Raw genomic sequence first — 12368 nt, 5'->3', positions numbered from 1 at the left:
CCACACAAGGCTGACTGCACCTCACAAAACATTAAACTCATTGAATTTACACCAACTGCATCATCATGTCTTTTGTAGAGGATGGATGACTGTCAGCTGTTTTAACCACAACAATAAATAAGAACCAGGATTATTGCAGACGTGTTTAAATGTAACATGGTTTGTGATCGCTGAAATAAAAGACTGTTTAAAAGTCGTTTATTTAGATTTGAGCTGCAGAAGTTGGAGGGTAAAGAAACAGATCCAGAGTCGCTGTTTTTCTCTTATCGTCCCTGTTTGAGTCCTTTTCTGTCCCTGAGAATAAACGGTTTGCAGAGACATATTTTCTTCTTCATCTAATTTACATTTCTGCCGATTTTTGAATTCTCAGTGTTTAAAATGCTGCTTTATAAGACTTTTTTTTCCCTTCAACAGTTTCTCACCATCTTTCAGTCACTTCTCTCATTTCTAAAGAAACAGTTGAACTTACTGTTCATTATTGGACTTTTATGCATCAGTCATGTGACCACTTGGACCCAAAACACAAGGCCAAGGTGACCCTTCAGTGGCTACAGCAGAAAGAAGTGAAGGGTATGGAGTGGCCATCACAGTCTCCTGACTTTAACATCACTAAGCCGCACTGCAATAAAACACAGCAAAAAATCATTGATGCTAAAGGGGGCAAAACACAGTATTAAGAACTAAGGGTATGGATGAAAAGGGTTAAAAATAATATGCCATGTAGTTCCTGATGTTTGTGTGATAACAGCATGGAGAGACATTGGCCAGTAAGGATGTACATGTACAGCAAATGTCCGAGGTTTGGTCTTATTTTAGGCCAATCACATGTGTAGGGGTGGGGCTTGGAATGTCTGACAAAACTAACTTCCATCACCCATTAAGCGTGTTAACTCTTTTCTGTAAAAGGCAAAACTCACCTCAAGCCAATGTAGAAACTTTTTTTGTGGTAATTTTTCCATCAACCTTTTCTTATCCTTCAAAATGTGCATGTGAATATTTTGATGGAAACGTGTACTGATCCACGATAAAGTGTCTGTGTTCAATAAATACACACTATGTTATATCACAAGTGAAATTAACACACTGGCTGGTTATGTAGTTAAAGTGGAGCTTAACCCTCTAGGAGTAGATAAAACATTTCATTCACGGAAATACTTTTTATTTATATTTCTCTGAATGTTAGTCCCATGCATCTCATTAATATTTAATTCTGTGTACAGTAAGTGAGTACGGTGGCTGGGAGGGCCAGATAAGATCTATTGAAATCAACATGTATTCATTAGTGGGGATGTGAAAAATTGGCTTGTTTATAAGTCTGACACATGACCAAGCAGTTAAATTAACGATAATAATTTAACAAAACAAAAAGAACAAACAGTGTATTCTGAAAAGTGTTTTATTAACTTCCTATAACAAAAACAATCCACATTTAGCATTTATTCATGAATCTTATGTCTACTTTACATTCAAATGTTGTTTGTCATCAGTCCTCCATGACAACTAAAAAAAGACACCACAGAGGAACATATTTACATCATTCAAATAGTTTTCCCTAGTTACACTTCAGTCACTAAAAAAGCACAAGTTCTTCTTTTATGTACATTGTGAGACGGTTCAGTAAAATACAGCCATCTTTACTCTGGGCAAGCCTCAATACTGATCACGTTGACCTGCTCCCCGGCGCACCTTCTGGCCCCAACCTCGCATTCGCTCATCGTCCTGGCAACGCTGCCAACACCCGAGCTGGCGCACAGGGGTGCAGAGTCTTCAGGGCATTCTGACATGTTCTGACACACGCATTGTCCCACTGATTCTAAGAAGAAGAATTAAAGAATCACCAATCATCCCTGAGGCTTCTTGAGACTGGGGGACACAGCAGGAAACATGGTGATCACACTCACCCTGACAGATTGTCCCCGGGTGGCAGTCCTCGCAGGACGTGGACGTCTTGTCAGGCCAGTCACACTCGCTGTCACCGGCCAGCGTGAAGGTCCGCCCCATACACCGCAGAGCTCCAAGCTGACACACTTCAAGTAAACGGGTTTGGCTCGAGCCAAGTTTGGCACACAACTGCAAAGAGGTCCTAAATGAAGACAATACATGGAAAGATGCTTCATTTTTCTTCTTCTTGTAAACCTCTGAGCAGGCATTTCCCTCTGTGTCGTGGAGCAATAATGATAAAAAATCATACTCACGAGCACTGGAATGGCATCTTACACACACACTCAGTTTTTCCCACATTCTCCCACAGCTTACACTTCAGGCCAGCTGGAGGCGAGGGAGCTGTGGGCCCTGAGAAGAAAACACAGAGAGCAGGATTGATGTGCGTATACTCCATGGAAACACAACCCTACAGCAGATATAATCAATATTTTTAGGTCACATGACTACATGTATATGAAAGGCGTCCCTCATAGTTATGGAGTTTTTAGAAATTATGAAGTATGAATTATGATCTGACTCTGTAGCTTCCATCGTCTTACAGAGCTTTATAAACTTTTGGCTCGTGCTCATCTGGCTGTAACTCATGTGTATTGGTTCACTCTCACTGCTCTCATAGTGTTGTTTTTGGCCACAGCAAGCAGCCGTTCACAGCAAAAAAGTTAATCATGGGGAGTGTAAGGTGGCAGCAATGATGGAAAATGAAAAATGTCATAAAGGCAAAACATATGATTCATACATTTCATACATAAATCCACCAAATTATAACATATTGTAAAAGATAGCTGGTTTTTCAGCTGTTTATGGAAGTTTAAATCGTTACAACAAAGCATTAGGTTAAACTATTATTCAATTATTTTAATTAAATCTGCAGTATATGTTTTTTTTGCCACTTGTGGGCAAAAAATGTCAAAAGAAGCTGACATACATGCAGCTCTCATACATCATTACCATATATAGGTGCCTAAACAGATGACTAGCGACACTCCAGCAGACACAGAGTACAGTATCACCTCATTGAAGCCATGTTTGTGTGCTCCTCAACGTGTTGAAGGTATGAAGCTTTACAACAATGACATTGATGCTGAGAATAAATGCACTGTACCAGCTTTGCAGAGCACGCTGGCTGGAGACGGAGACCACTGCAGGCTGGAGCTGCACATGGTCTCTGACACCTCCCCATCCAGCAGAGACCCTGCAGGACAGGACAGGGACACTCGCTCTCCAATCTGATAGGCTTCTTTGGTGGGTGTGGCTACAAGTTCACTGTTGAGTGGAGGAATCCCGCATGTGGAACCTGGGACAAGAAGAGAGGGATTTCCAGCGAGACAGAGTGAGGAAAACACATTTTGATTCCTCGACAAAGACAACTTCAGCGTGCATGAGAGTGAAATGTGCTAAATCTCCAGAAACATTTAACCTCTATCTTGATCCACATGCACATTCAAAAATAAGTTATGAAGTGAACACGTACTTTTACAAACCATCGCTCCCGTCCTCCACGTCTGGTTTTCAGTGCATTCAGCCAAAGCGTCTCCACTCAGATAATGACCGTCTATGCAGGAGTACTCCACCGTGTTGCCAACCAGGTAAAAATCTCTGGGATTCTGAGAAAAAAAATAAGACAGGAGTGGCCACACACAAAAAAAACATGCATTTAATCATACAAAAACCAAAAACAACACAGAAAAATAAAAGAAAATTTAAAACATTTTCTAAGCTTTGCTGCCACTTTTTTTTGGAAACCAAAGAGGCTAGTGGTCTCCAAAGAGGCTAGTGGTCTCCAAAGAGACTAGTGGTCTCCAAAAGTTTAAGTGCATTTCTATTGGTACAATATTTCTATTGGTACAATAGAAATGCAGCATCACTCAAGCAAACTCACCTGAATGAATCCGTTCCGGAGGCTTGGAGGTGGCCCACATGTCTTTGGTGGAGTCACAGAGAGACTGAAGCACTGAGGCTCCATCATCCTGCACACAAACAAACAGTGAGAAACCTTAAATATTAAAGACACATGCTGAAATCAACTGTTTGGATCAGATGAGATTGTATTATAATATGAGGATGTGATCATTAATTGATCACTTTCAAATCTGTATCTACAGTCAAATACATTTTTCTGAAGTGGTCCTCCAGATGAAAACAAATATTACCAACATGTACTGGATAATCTCCCTTTTAGTGACCCAAATCTGGTTCCAACATGATGAATCTTGAAATTTTAGGGTTAAAACTTGGTTTTCACTAAGTGCTAAGTCTTTGTGTGAGCACATGTGTCCTCACTGTAAGTACTGGATGTCTGCGTCCTCACAAGGCTTGTGCTCCACCTGCAGTCCAGTGCAGTGTTGGCCACCTCTGCTGGGGGCGGGGTTGTCGCAGCTTCGGGTCCTTGACCTTTGATGTCCAGAGCAGGATCCCCAGGAGGACCAGCAGCTCCAGCTGCCGTGAATCACCCCTGAGAGAGACAAAGAGCTTCTCATTGCTGCTCTGTCCTGTTAACGAGGGAGTTTGTCGTGCTGACTGGACCCCATGGCAACATAAAACCTTAATTTTGACCTTTTCTGCTCTGATTAACTTCACCTGGATTAAATCTCAGTTTATTTTGGGATTGATCTGTTAGACTAATAAAATAAAAGAAACTACACAGGGTTATCTGAAACATCTCTTTAAATTTGTATTAAACCTTCAAATCTTGTAGTGTAGCTTTATGACTCCAAAACTTTTAACTCAGTTTAAATTCTCTGACTCTAATATAGCTGATTACCTTTAAACTAGAAGTTAGTTTTTTTCTGACACAAGTATGAAAATTACAAGTGTTGCAAGGTTTAATTTTACTTTTTCTTTTGATATCTTGTGTGTAGATTTAGATTCATTTATCTTTAATATTTGAATCTTAAAAAAGGTTTTATTAGTTTAACAGGTTTATTGGTTTTATCACTTTTAACCAAAACTAAACCTTTCAACTAATCCATCATCTCCTCAGAGTCTTGTTGTTGTTTACCTGCTTGTTCTCCAATCACAGCTCCCCTCTCGCAGGCTTTTCCTGACGTTCCCGGCCGGCAGACACAGCGACACTCGGTGCCCGTGAGCAGCGGCTGGCCGTTGTTCTGGCAGGGCCGGCAGTGACAGGGATGCTCCTCCGCCAGGTACTCCTCTGTGGCTCTCTTCAGGTGGAGCTTCCTCAAACCGGCACACTCCACCTCCTTCACCAGCTCATACAGAGGACGCAGCTGGAAAACAGGTTTGCAGTTCATCAAATAATAACTGATCATTTACAGAAGAATTCTGTTACTTTTACCACTCTCATGACATGTGAACATTAGCATGCCTGGCTAACTAGCAGCTGTGTAGTTTAATAGCACCTGTTGTCTATTAGTCTCTCCCTATTTAGCCCAAGCTGACCCAAACATGGTCTCCTGTGTGCAGTCTGGCCATGTCATGAGCTTTGTGTCTGCAGTTACAACTTCTCCACTTTCCTTCTGTTCTCTCTCTCTCTCTCAGTTTTGTGATATTTGTCCATCCTGGGTGGAGACAAGACGGGAGGACAGGCACTGTGGTACATCGTTGTCTCCCCGTCAGTAGCTGTGCAGAGCTTTGTCCTTAGAGACTCTTCACTGTCGTCACTGCACCCTCTGCCTCCCCATAGATCATTCTGGATCTAAAACTGAGGTCCATTATCTGTCCTGACCTTGGCTTGTATGTCATGGCGCACAAATATTGACTTGAACTCTTCAATTGCTGCAGCTGCTGTGATTGAGGTCAGTTTAGCAATCCAATACAGGCTTTTCTGCTAGGTGAGGGAGGTATTTCCCCAAACGACTGACCATTCCCAGAAACCTTTTCACCTCTCCAGTCGATGATCTGTCCCAGAAACTCGATGGACACCTTGCAGAATTCACACTTCTCACTTTTTAACGTCACACTTGCCTGTTCCAGACGTAGTACTGCCAGCAGTCATGTGTCACGCTGAGCCTGTTTCTCTGTTTGGACCAGGATGTCATCCATATAAAACTACTCCATCCAGGGCCTCCAGAAGCTCAAACATCCATTTGAAACAATATTTCTATTAGGAAGCTACAACTTGTGGAATGCGCCAGCAATAAAATTCAGCTGGCAAAATCGATAGCCACTGGTTAAAAATGAGAAGCAATTTATACCCACTTCAGTCTGAAAGTAATGACTCTGTTTCAATTAATATGGATAAAAAATCAATATAGAAAGCATAGGTAAGGGGAATACACAAAAAATGACTGTTGTACCTTCTGGTCAGTGACTTCTGGGAAATCTTTGACAGATGAGGCCCAGTTGTCGTAGATCTGTCCGTTAGCTTCTGGGTTTTCCAGATCCAGAACGCTCAGAGCACCAATAAAGGCCGGATCTCCTCCGAACACATTGACCTTAATGGGCATGTTGTTCACATTGTGTGCTGCAGACAAATCACAAAAGCGCTCAGGCTCAATCTTAAATCCAAAAATGACAAAATGAAGCTGTACTCAGAGTTTACCTGCACTGTGTTGTTTAACACTCTAAATTAGAAAGCTTTCACTCACCGTGGCTGGCTGAAAACGCTTTTGTCAGTTTTTCACAAACGGTCTTGACTTTTTTCCTGAAGAAACGACGTTTCACCTTCCTCCAACACCTCTGGTACTCTATATCTGTTGTTTCTTTACACAGACAAAGCAAGAGCAAGAAACAGCAGTTCAGCATCCTCAAATTATCTGCTGACAGGCACCACATTTCAGTACATAGAGAATATGAGCATGACTTCTTGAGGAGACGGTGCTGACATGGGACACAAAATTAAACATTTTAAAACTTTTATTGGTATTAAACTGTTCTTTTATTCAGTATACGTTATACTTTAGGTTAAGGTGTCTTTAATGAGTGCATCTACTGTTTACTTTTCTACTTGTTCATGTGGCAGGGGAACTGAAAATCTAGTTGTAGACTATTATTAAAATGAAAGGTTCATATGTGGTACTGACCAACATGACCAATGCGAGAACCTACTTACTGGTTGACGAGAACGCCTGTTGGTCTAACTCCAACAAGGCTTGATATTCTCCTCCGAGCGAGCCCTCAGAGAGGTAGTGTGTGCCATACGTCTGAAACAGCTGGCGGTACGCTGAGTAATCGTACGTGAGCGGCAGCGAGGACAAGGCCTTCCAGAAACCTTCGGCCAGGGTCAGATACTGAGGGGCAGAGTTTTGGAACTGGGCCAGCTCCACTTTATTCTTCAGGATTATAAGTCTGTAGGCCTGGGTGATAGAAAGGTAGAAGCCAGGCACAGAAACATCAGGCAAATGTGTGAGCTCGTCCAGCTCTTTCAGTGAAATAAGTAATTTGTGAGGCAGATCAGGCTACATCATTACTTTATTGTCGGTGAGCTCTTTGTGGAAGGTGCGCCGATCGTGTCCCACCAAGGCGTTGGACTGGATGTGCTGCATGTAGGACCAGGAGCTCGTGAAGGATTCATCGCTCTCTTCATTGTCTACTTTGACCTTCAGCACAAACAGGCACAAGACAACATTTGGTTTGATGAGAGCAGCTGCAGTGAAATCAGTCATCAATCTCTGCCATGGCAACTAGATACAACTACAAATTGTTATAAAACTGATAACACACACATACACACATAAATATATATAAATGATCAGTAACGAAAGACTAGTTACTTCAGTTTGAAAATAGAAAGCATGTTAAATGATTTACTGTCTAATAGTATTTATATAAGATTGTATTTTTATTTTTAAAAATGCTGCAGAGAAGGTCTTCTCTTCCTCTCTGTGAATATGACCTCTAAACATAGTTTTCTTGCTGGTCTCACCTCAAAGTTGTACCTGAGGACGTTCTGCGGCAGTCTGTAATAGACTTTATGGTCGCCACTGAACACCTTCCTGCACTGGCCTCCAAAGCTCAGAGTGTTGATCACACCTGCTCTCAGTTTGCCTGTAAGCACATCGTACCTGTAAAACATGACACAGCAAATCCATTTTATTCAATTAGATCTAATAGGTGACATGTGTTTCACCTCGAATGTGATGTAGTGATTCACAAACCGATATCATGCTAGTTTGCTCCTTACTAGTTACAGTAAAGACCCAGTTTCCTGGTGTTGGAGTTGGAGCCACTCACCCTCTGCCTGTTAGGTCCGAGTTGGGAGGTGTTTTGTCAAGGTCACATGACTCCTGGCTGCTGTCTCGATCACAGCTTCTCTCATCCAGACCGTCCTCGCAGTCCTGGTCCCCGTTGCACACCAGAGACTGGCTGATACACTGACCTGCATCAGGGTCCAATAAACAGCTTTCAGCCCACATGGCAAGAGACATCATTCATTTCTGTCAAGTCTTTTTGAATATTGTGCAGTCATGGTGACAACTGGGACTGTCATGACCCGTGCCGTGCACGCCGGTTTTGTTTAGTTTTCCTCTTGTGATCCTTGCCATTGCCTCATTTAGTTAGTGTTGTCTCAGTCATGCCACGTTTTATGTAAGAGAGTTTTTGTATTGTCTTAGTCTCTACCCTTGTCCTGTCTTGTTTGTATTTTTGTTAAGTTTCCCATTGTGTCTTGTCTTTGCCTGGTTTTTGTTACTTCTTGTTTTATTTTGAAGGTTCATGTTATGTGTCTTTGGTTTTCTTTGCTTCCTGTGTTTTCCCTCCATGTCTGATTGTTTCCACCTGTGTGTCATTAGCGTTCCCTCCTTTGTGTATTTAAGTCCGTGTCTTTCCCCCAGTCTTTGTCGGGTTGTTGTCTGTGTCACCTAGCTGTCTGCGTCACCTTGTTGCCCACGGTCCCTTGCCTTAGTCATTGTCCTTGCCATAGCCATGTAAGTGAGTGTTCTTTGTTGTGTTTCTTTGTTCATGTCCATGCTGTGATTTGTGTGATTGTCTCCGTTTGTCTTTGTCCTTTGTTTACCAGTTCCCGTAAGTCAGTTTGTTTTATGTTCGTGCTCCCCCATCCTTAGTGTTGTCTGCGTTTCCCTTGATTAGTTGAGTTTCCAGCCCATAGTCCGTTCATGATATTTGTTTGTAACCTTAATAATCTAATTCCTGTTTTCCTTTCAAAGTTATAGCATTGCCGATTTGTTCTCTTAGATGAAGAGTGACTTTCTGCTTGATTACTTTTCTTTAGATTCTTGTTTCTCCGTTTTCTATGAATGTATTTTGTGTTGTGAGTTTCTTATCTAGTTCTTTCAGTAGTTCCGTTTTCCATAGCCCTTTGTGTTTTCTGTTATCTTATTCTTTGGTAGTTATTCATTGTCTTGTCCGTAGCTTTAATGTGTCTTTCCCTGTGTTGCGTCGTTGTTTGAATTCTGTTACCGTTGTGTGTCATTAGTCCCGAGTTTTAGTTGTCTTGAGCTAAATAAATTTTTGAATCTACGCCCCGTGTTTCTGCATTTGGGTTCTGACCCATAGTTCCCCTAAGTCCCCACTTCCTTGACAGGGACGAATCGAGTCAAACTTTAATCCAATTTAACTTAATTTGACTCTAAAATACTCAGTCCAAAGCCGTAAATAAACAAACGAATAAATCTTAGCACTTTTTTTGATCTCATACAAATGGAATTAATGTTATGACAAAAATAAGCACATTGAGATATGCGATATATGTTGGAACATACCAGAGGTGCAGCGGAACCTCTCTCCACAGCCCGTTTCCAGGGGACATCTCTTCTGTGGGACACATGGTTGTGTTTGTGTGGCTTCTCCTGGACATGGCAGCCCCCCAAACTGCGCATACACGCTCACATGGCGAGTCCGCACCTGACAAAGAAGGATGATTTTATTTATTCTGACATCAGTTCAGTGGAAGACACACGGTGCCCGAGGTGTCAGAGCAGGATTTATGCACTTTTTCTGGCCTTTGTGGTTTCAAGTCATGTTGTCAGTTTGTATTTTGTTTTCGACAGAGGCAGCCCCTACTGGATTATAAACATTGAATAAAAATGTCAAATGTAATTTGTATGAAAATATAACAAACCTAAATCACTGACAATTCTGAGTGTCCTTGTCTGCAAATCATGTGACCCCACCCAACGTCCTGGCCAGCGAGCTGAGAAACTCTTTGTATTGGCTCAGTTGCACCAAATTTGGCAGCAGAAATCACTTTCCACCATAATCAGTGGATGACTGATGATGGCACAGGGGCAAATTCTAAATCTGTGCGAGTATTTCACCTCAGGTTCAACTTTAGTGTAGTTGGTCGCACGGATCTGTGCCACCAACCAACAGCGGAGTGTCTAAACAGTGCTGACATTTGAGAAATTAGAAATCCAGAGAGTCAGAAACAAATGAAGCTGTCATCTTAGCTGCGCCGCACCAGCCGACTTCTCCATAAAAAAGACAAACTGCCTTAATTTATCGTCTTTTCAGTGACTGATTTAGCTTGCTTGCGCTGGTTCAGAAAGCGACTGCAACTGGAAAGTGGTGGTGGTTTCCCAGCTAGATGCAGCATGTCGCCAGCTAGTTTCCCAGCTACAGGTTACGACTTGGTTTTACAGTTAGCGTTTGGGGTGAACTTTTGACCACATCTCCAGCCAATGAATATAAGTCTATGCAAAGTATGGGACGAGTATTTGTGTGCTCTGAGTTACCTTTGTACTGGAGCAGCCATCACACTCAGACCAGTCTCCATAAGGCCCCCATCTGCAGTTTACAGGCTGCTGACAGCTGAGAGGAATGCACAATGACATTAAAGGCCAACACCACAGTCCTTTTGACAAGTATGGCTAATTCATTATCATCCAAGTGCTAATGCTGCAGCAAGATGTGTGGACATCATGTGTTGTAGGTGCACCTACCAAACTGAAGACAGGAAGATGACAAACAGAGCTGCAACCACACCTGGCTGCACACAGAGAGCAAGAAAACTGCTTTTCAGGAAACTCAATCATGTCATTAATAAATAAATGAATAAATAATTACTAAAGTTATCAACAGCAGTTATCGCCATGACATTCAACTCCCAATTTTGGCAGTTTTACCATGAATAAAAGTCCTAGTTTCTCCAAGATTACATGATTAGATGATGACATGATTATTACAAGATTACAAGTTATTCTACTAGTAAGTTAACAGACATAAGCTTAAAATTTATTTTTGAAATTCTGAATTATAAATTAAATAAACTCAGAGCATAAACCTAAGAAATGAAGTTACATCTCCTAACAAAACATTTTATTAAAATTTAATGCCCTGAAATTGAAATTTTTCTCAGCTTTTTTTTTTTTTTCTCGCAGAACTAAAACAACACTGTCCAGTGTTTGGTATAATCGTGGCACCTTGTCTGAATGGTAACTGGGCTGTGGAGTTTACGGTACCTTCATGATGTGCTCCTCTGATTTTGGCCGTCTCGTCTGGTCCAGCACTGAAACCATCAGGGTCATATAATCAGCTGTATGGTGGGAGGGGGGCGATTACTCAACAGAACCCAGAGTTCAGGAATTCCCATGGTGAGGAAACTCTCATCAATCAAATCTGAACAGTCAGATTTTTACCGCCTCTGTTCGCACAGTGAGTCATGAACAGAGACCCAATGTTCTTTTCCACAGCTGCAGCCAGTTGGGCATGTTTTTCTCTTTTATCTGTGCTGACATGTTTCCAACAACGCTGCGAGCTTATTTTGGACAATCCTGTTTGCTTGGAGTGCTAAAGGGTACACGAAGGAGTGATGAAATCTGCTTTTTTTTCTCTCCTCAGAACAGCCTCACTAGATTGCGACAGGAGTAGTTGCGTCACAATTGGCGATCCTGCCGTCAGAAGCCAGGTCAGCAGGGTTTGGACAAAGGTCACAAAAATTCCCATTTGGCCCATATATGGATGCCTTGACTCTCTTGTTCTGTAAACACAAGATCCATGTGAAAATAACATCCACATCTTTGTATATAATTATAATCATTTTGGATTTGTAACCAGAAACACAGCATCTCAATCCAAGACAGTTGTGTCAAGTCCTGTTTGTTGTCATCTTAGTTTTTATTGTTTCATCTGTTTTATATTAGTAAATATAAACTCAATTCCACAGATCAAGCAAAAATGTTCCCTTGCTCCATCAGCACACCACACTGTCATCAAATCCTCACCCACCTCAACGTACACGCCACAAGAAATATCTCAAAATACGCTGTACAAAGTTAGTGTATTAAAATCTTCTGAAGTCTCCTTTACATCTTTGACACTTGTCATGTAGGCTTAAACTCAATGTGCTTTGCGTTTAAATACATCCAGCAATGAGTGACATGTCCAGGTGACTTTAATAGATCAAACATAATAAAATTCAGTTGCAGCACAAGACAAGGAAGGAAAAACACACAAGGAGACAGCGATAAACCTCATATTTAGTCCACAGAAAACAGACGTTTTCCGTTTGTGTTTCAAAAGGGGCCCAGTTGTGACAGATAAGATAATATATAATTTATTAATGCCCA

The 12368-nt window shown here is 41.6% G+C and overlaps 1 protein-coding gene across 1 annotated transcript; it reads right to left on the bottom strand.

The window, feature by feature from the left end:
- Nucleotides 1–1386: 1386 nt before the first annotated feature.
- c7b (complement component 7b) lies at nucleotides 1387–11416 on the bottom strand. Its single transcript, XM_041959823.1, has 18 exons — nucleotides 11262–11416; nucleotides 10743–10789; nucleotides 10536–10611; nucleotides 9564–9705; nucleotides 8077–8221; nucleotides 7769–7907; nucleotides 7314–7442; nucleotides 6956–7199; nucleotides 6492–6605; nucleotides 6201–6367; nucleotides 4943–5171; nucleotides 4225–4396; nucleotides 3824–3911; nucleotides 3416–3548; nucleotides 3047–3238; nucleotides 2196–2292; nucleotides 1902–2083; nucleotides 1387–1813 (listed from the first exon to the last, which is right to left on the bottom strand). The coding sequence occupies exons 1-18, from the start codon at nucleotides 11325–11327 to the stop codon at nucleotides 1635–1637; spliced, it is 2541 nt and encodes an 846-aa protein (XP_041815757.1). The 5' UTR covers nucleotides 11328–11416; the 3' UTR covers nucleotides 1387–1634.
- Nucleotides 11417–12368: the final 952 nt, after the last annotated feature.

The sequence above is a fragment of the Chelmon rostratus genome, chromosome 19, assembly GCF_017976325.1.
Source record: "Chelmon rostratus isolate fCheRos1 chromosome 19, fCheRos1.pri, whole genome shotgun sequence".
Taxonomy (NCBI): Eukaryota; Metazoa; Chordata; class Actinopteri; order Chaetodontiformes; family Chaetodontidae; genus Chelmon; species Chelmon rostratus.
This window is presented reverse-complemented; position numbering and strand designations above follow the sequence as displayed.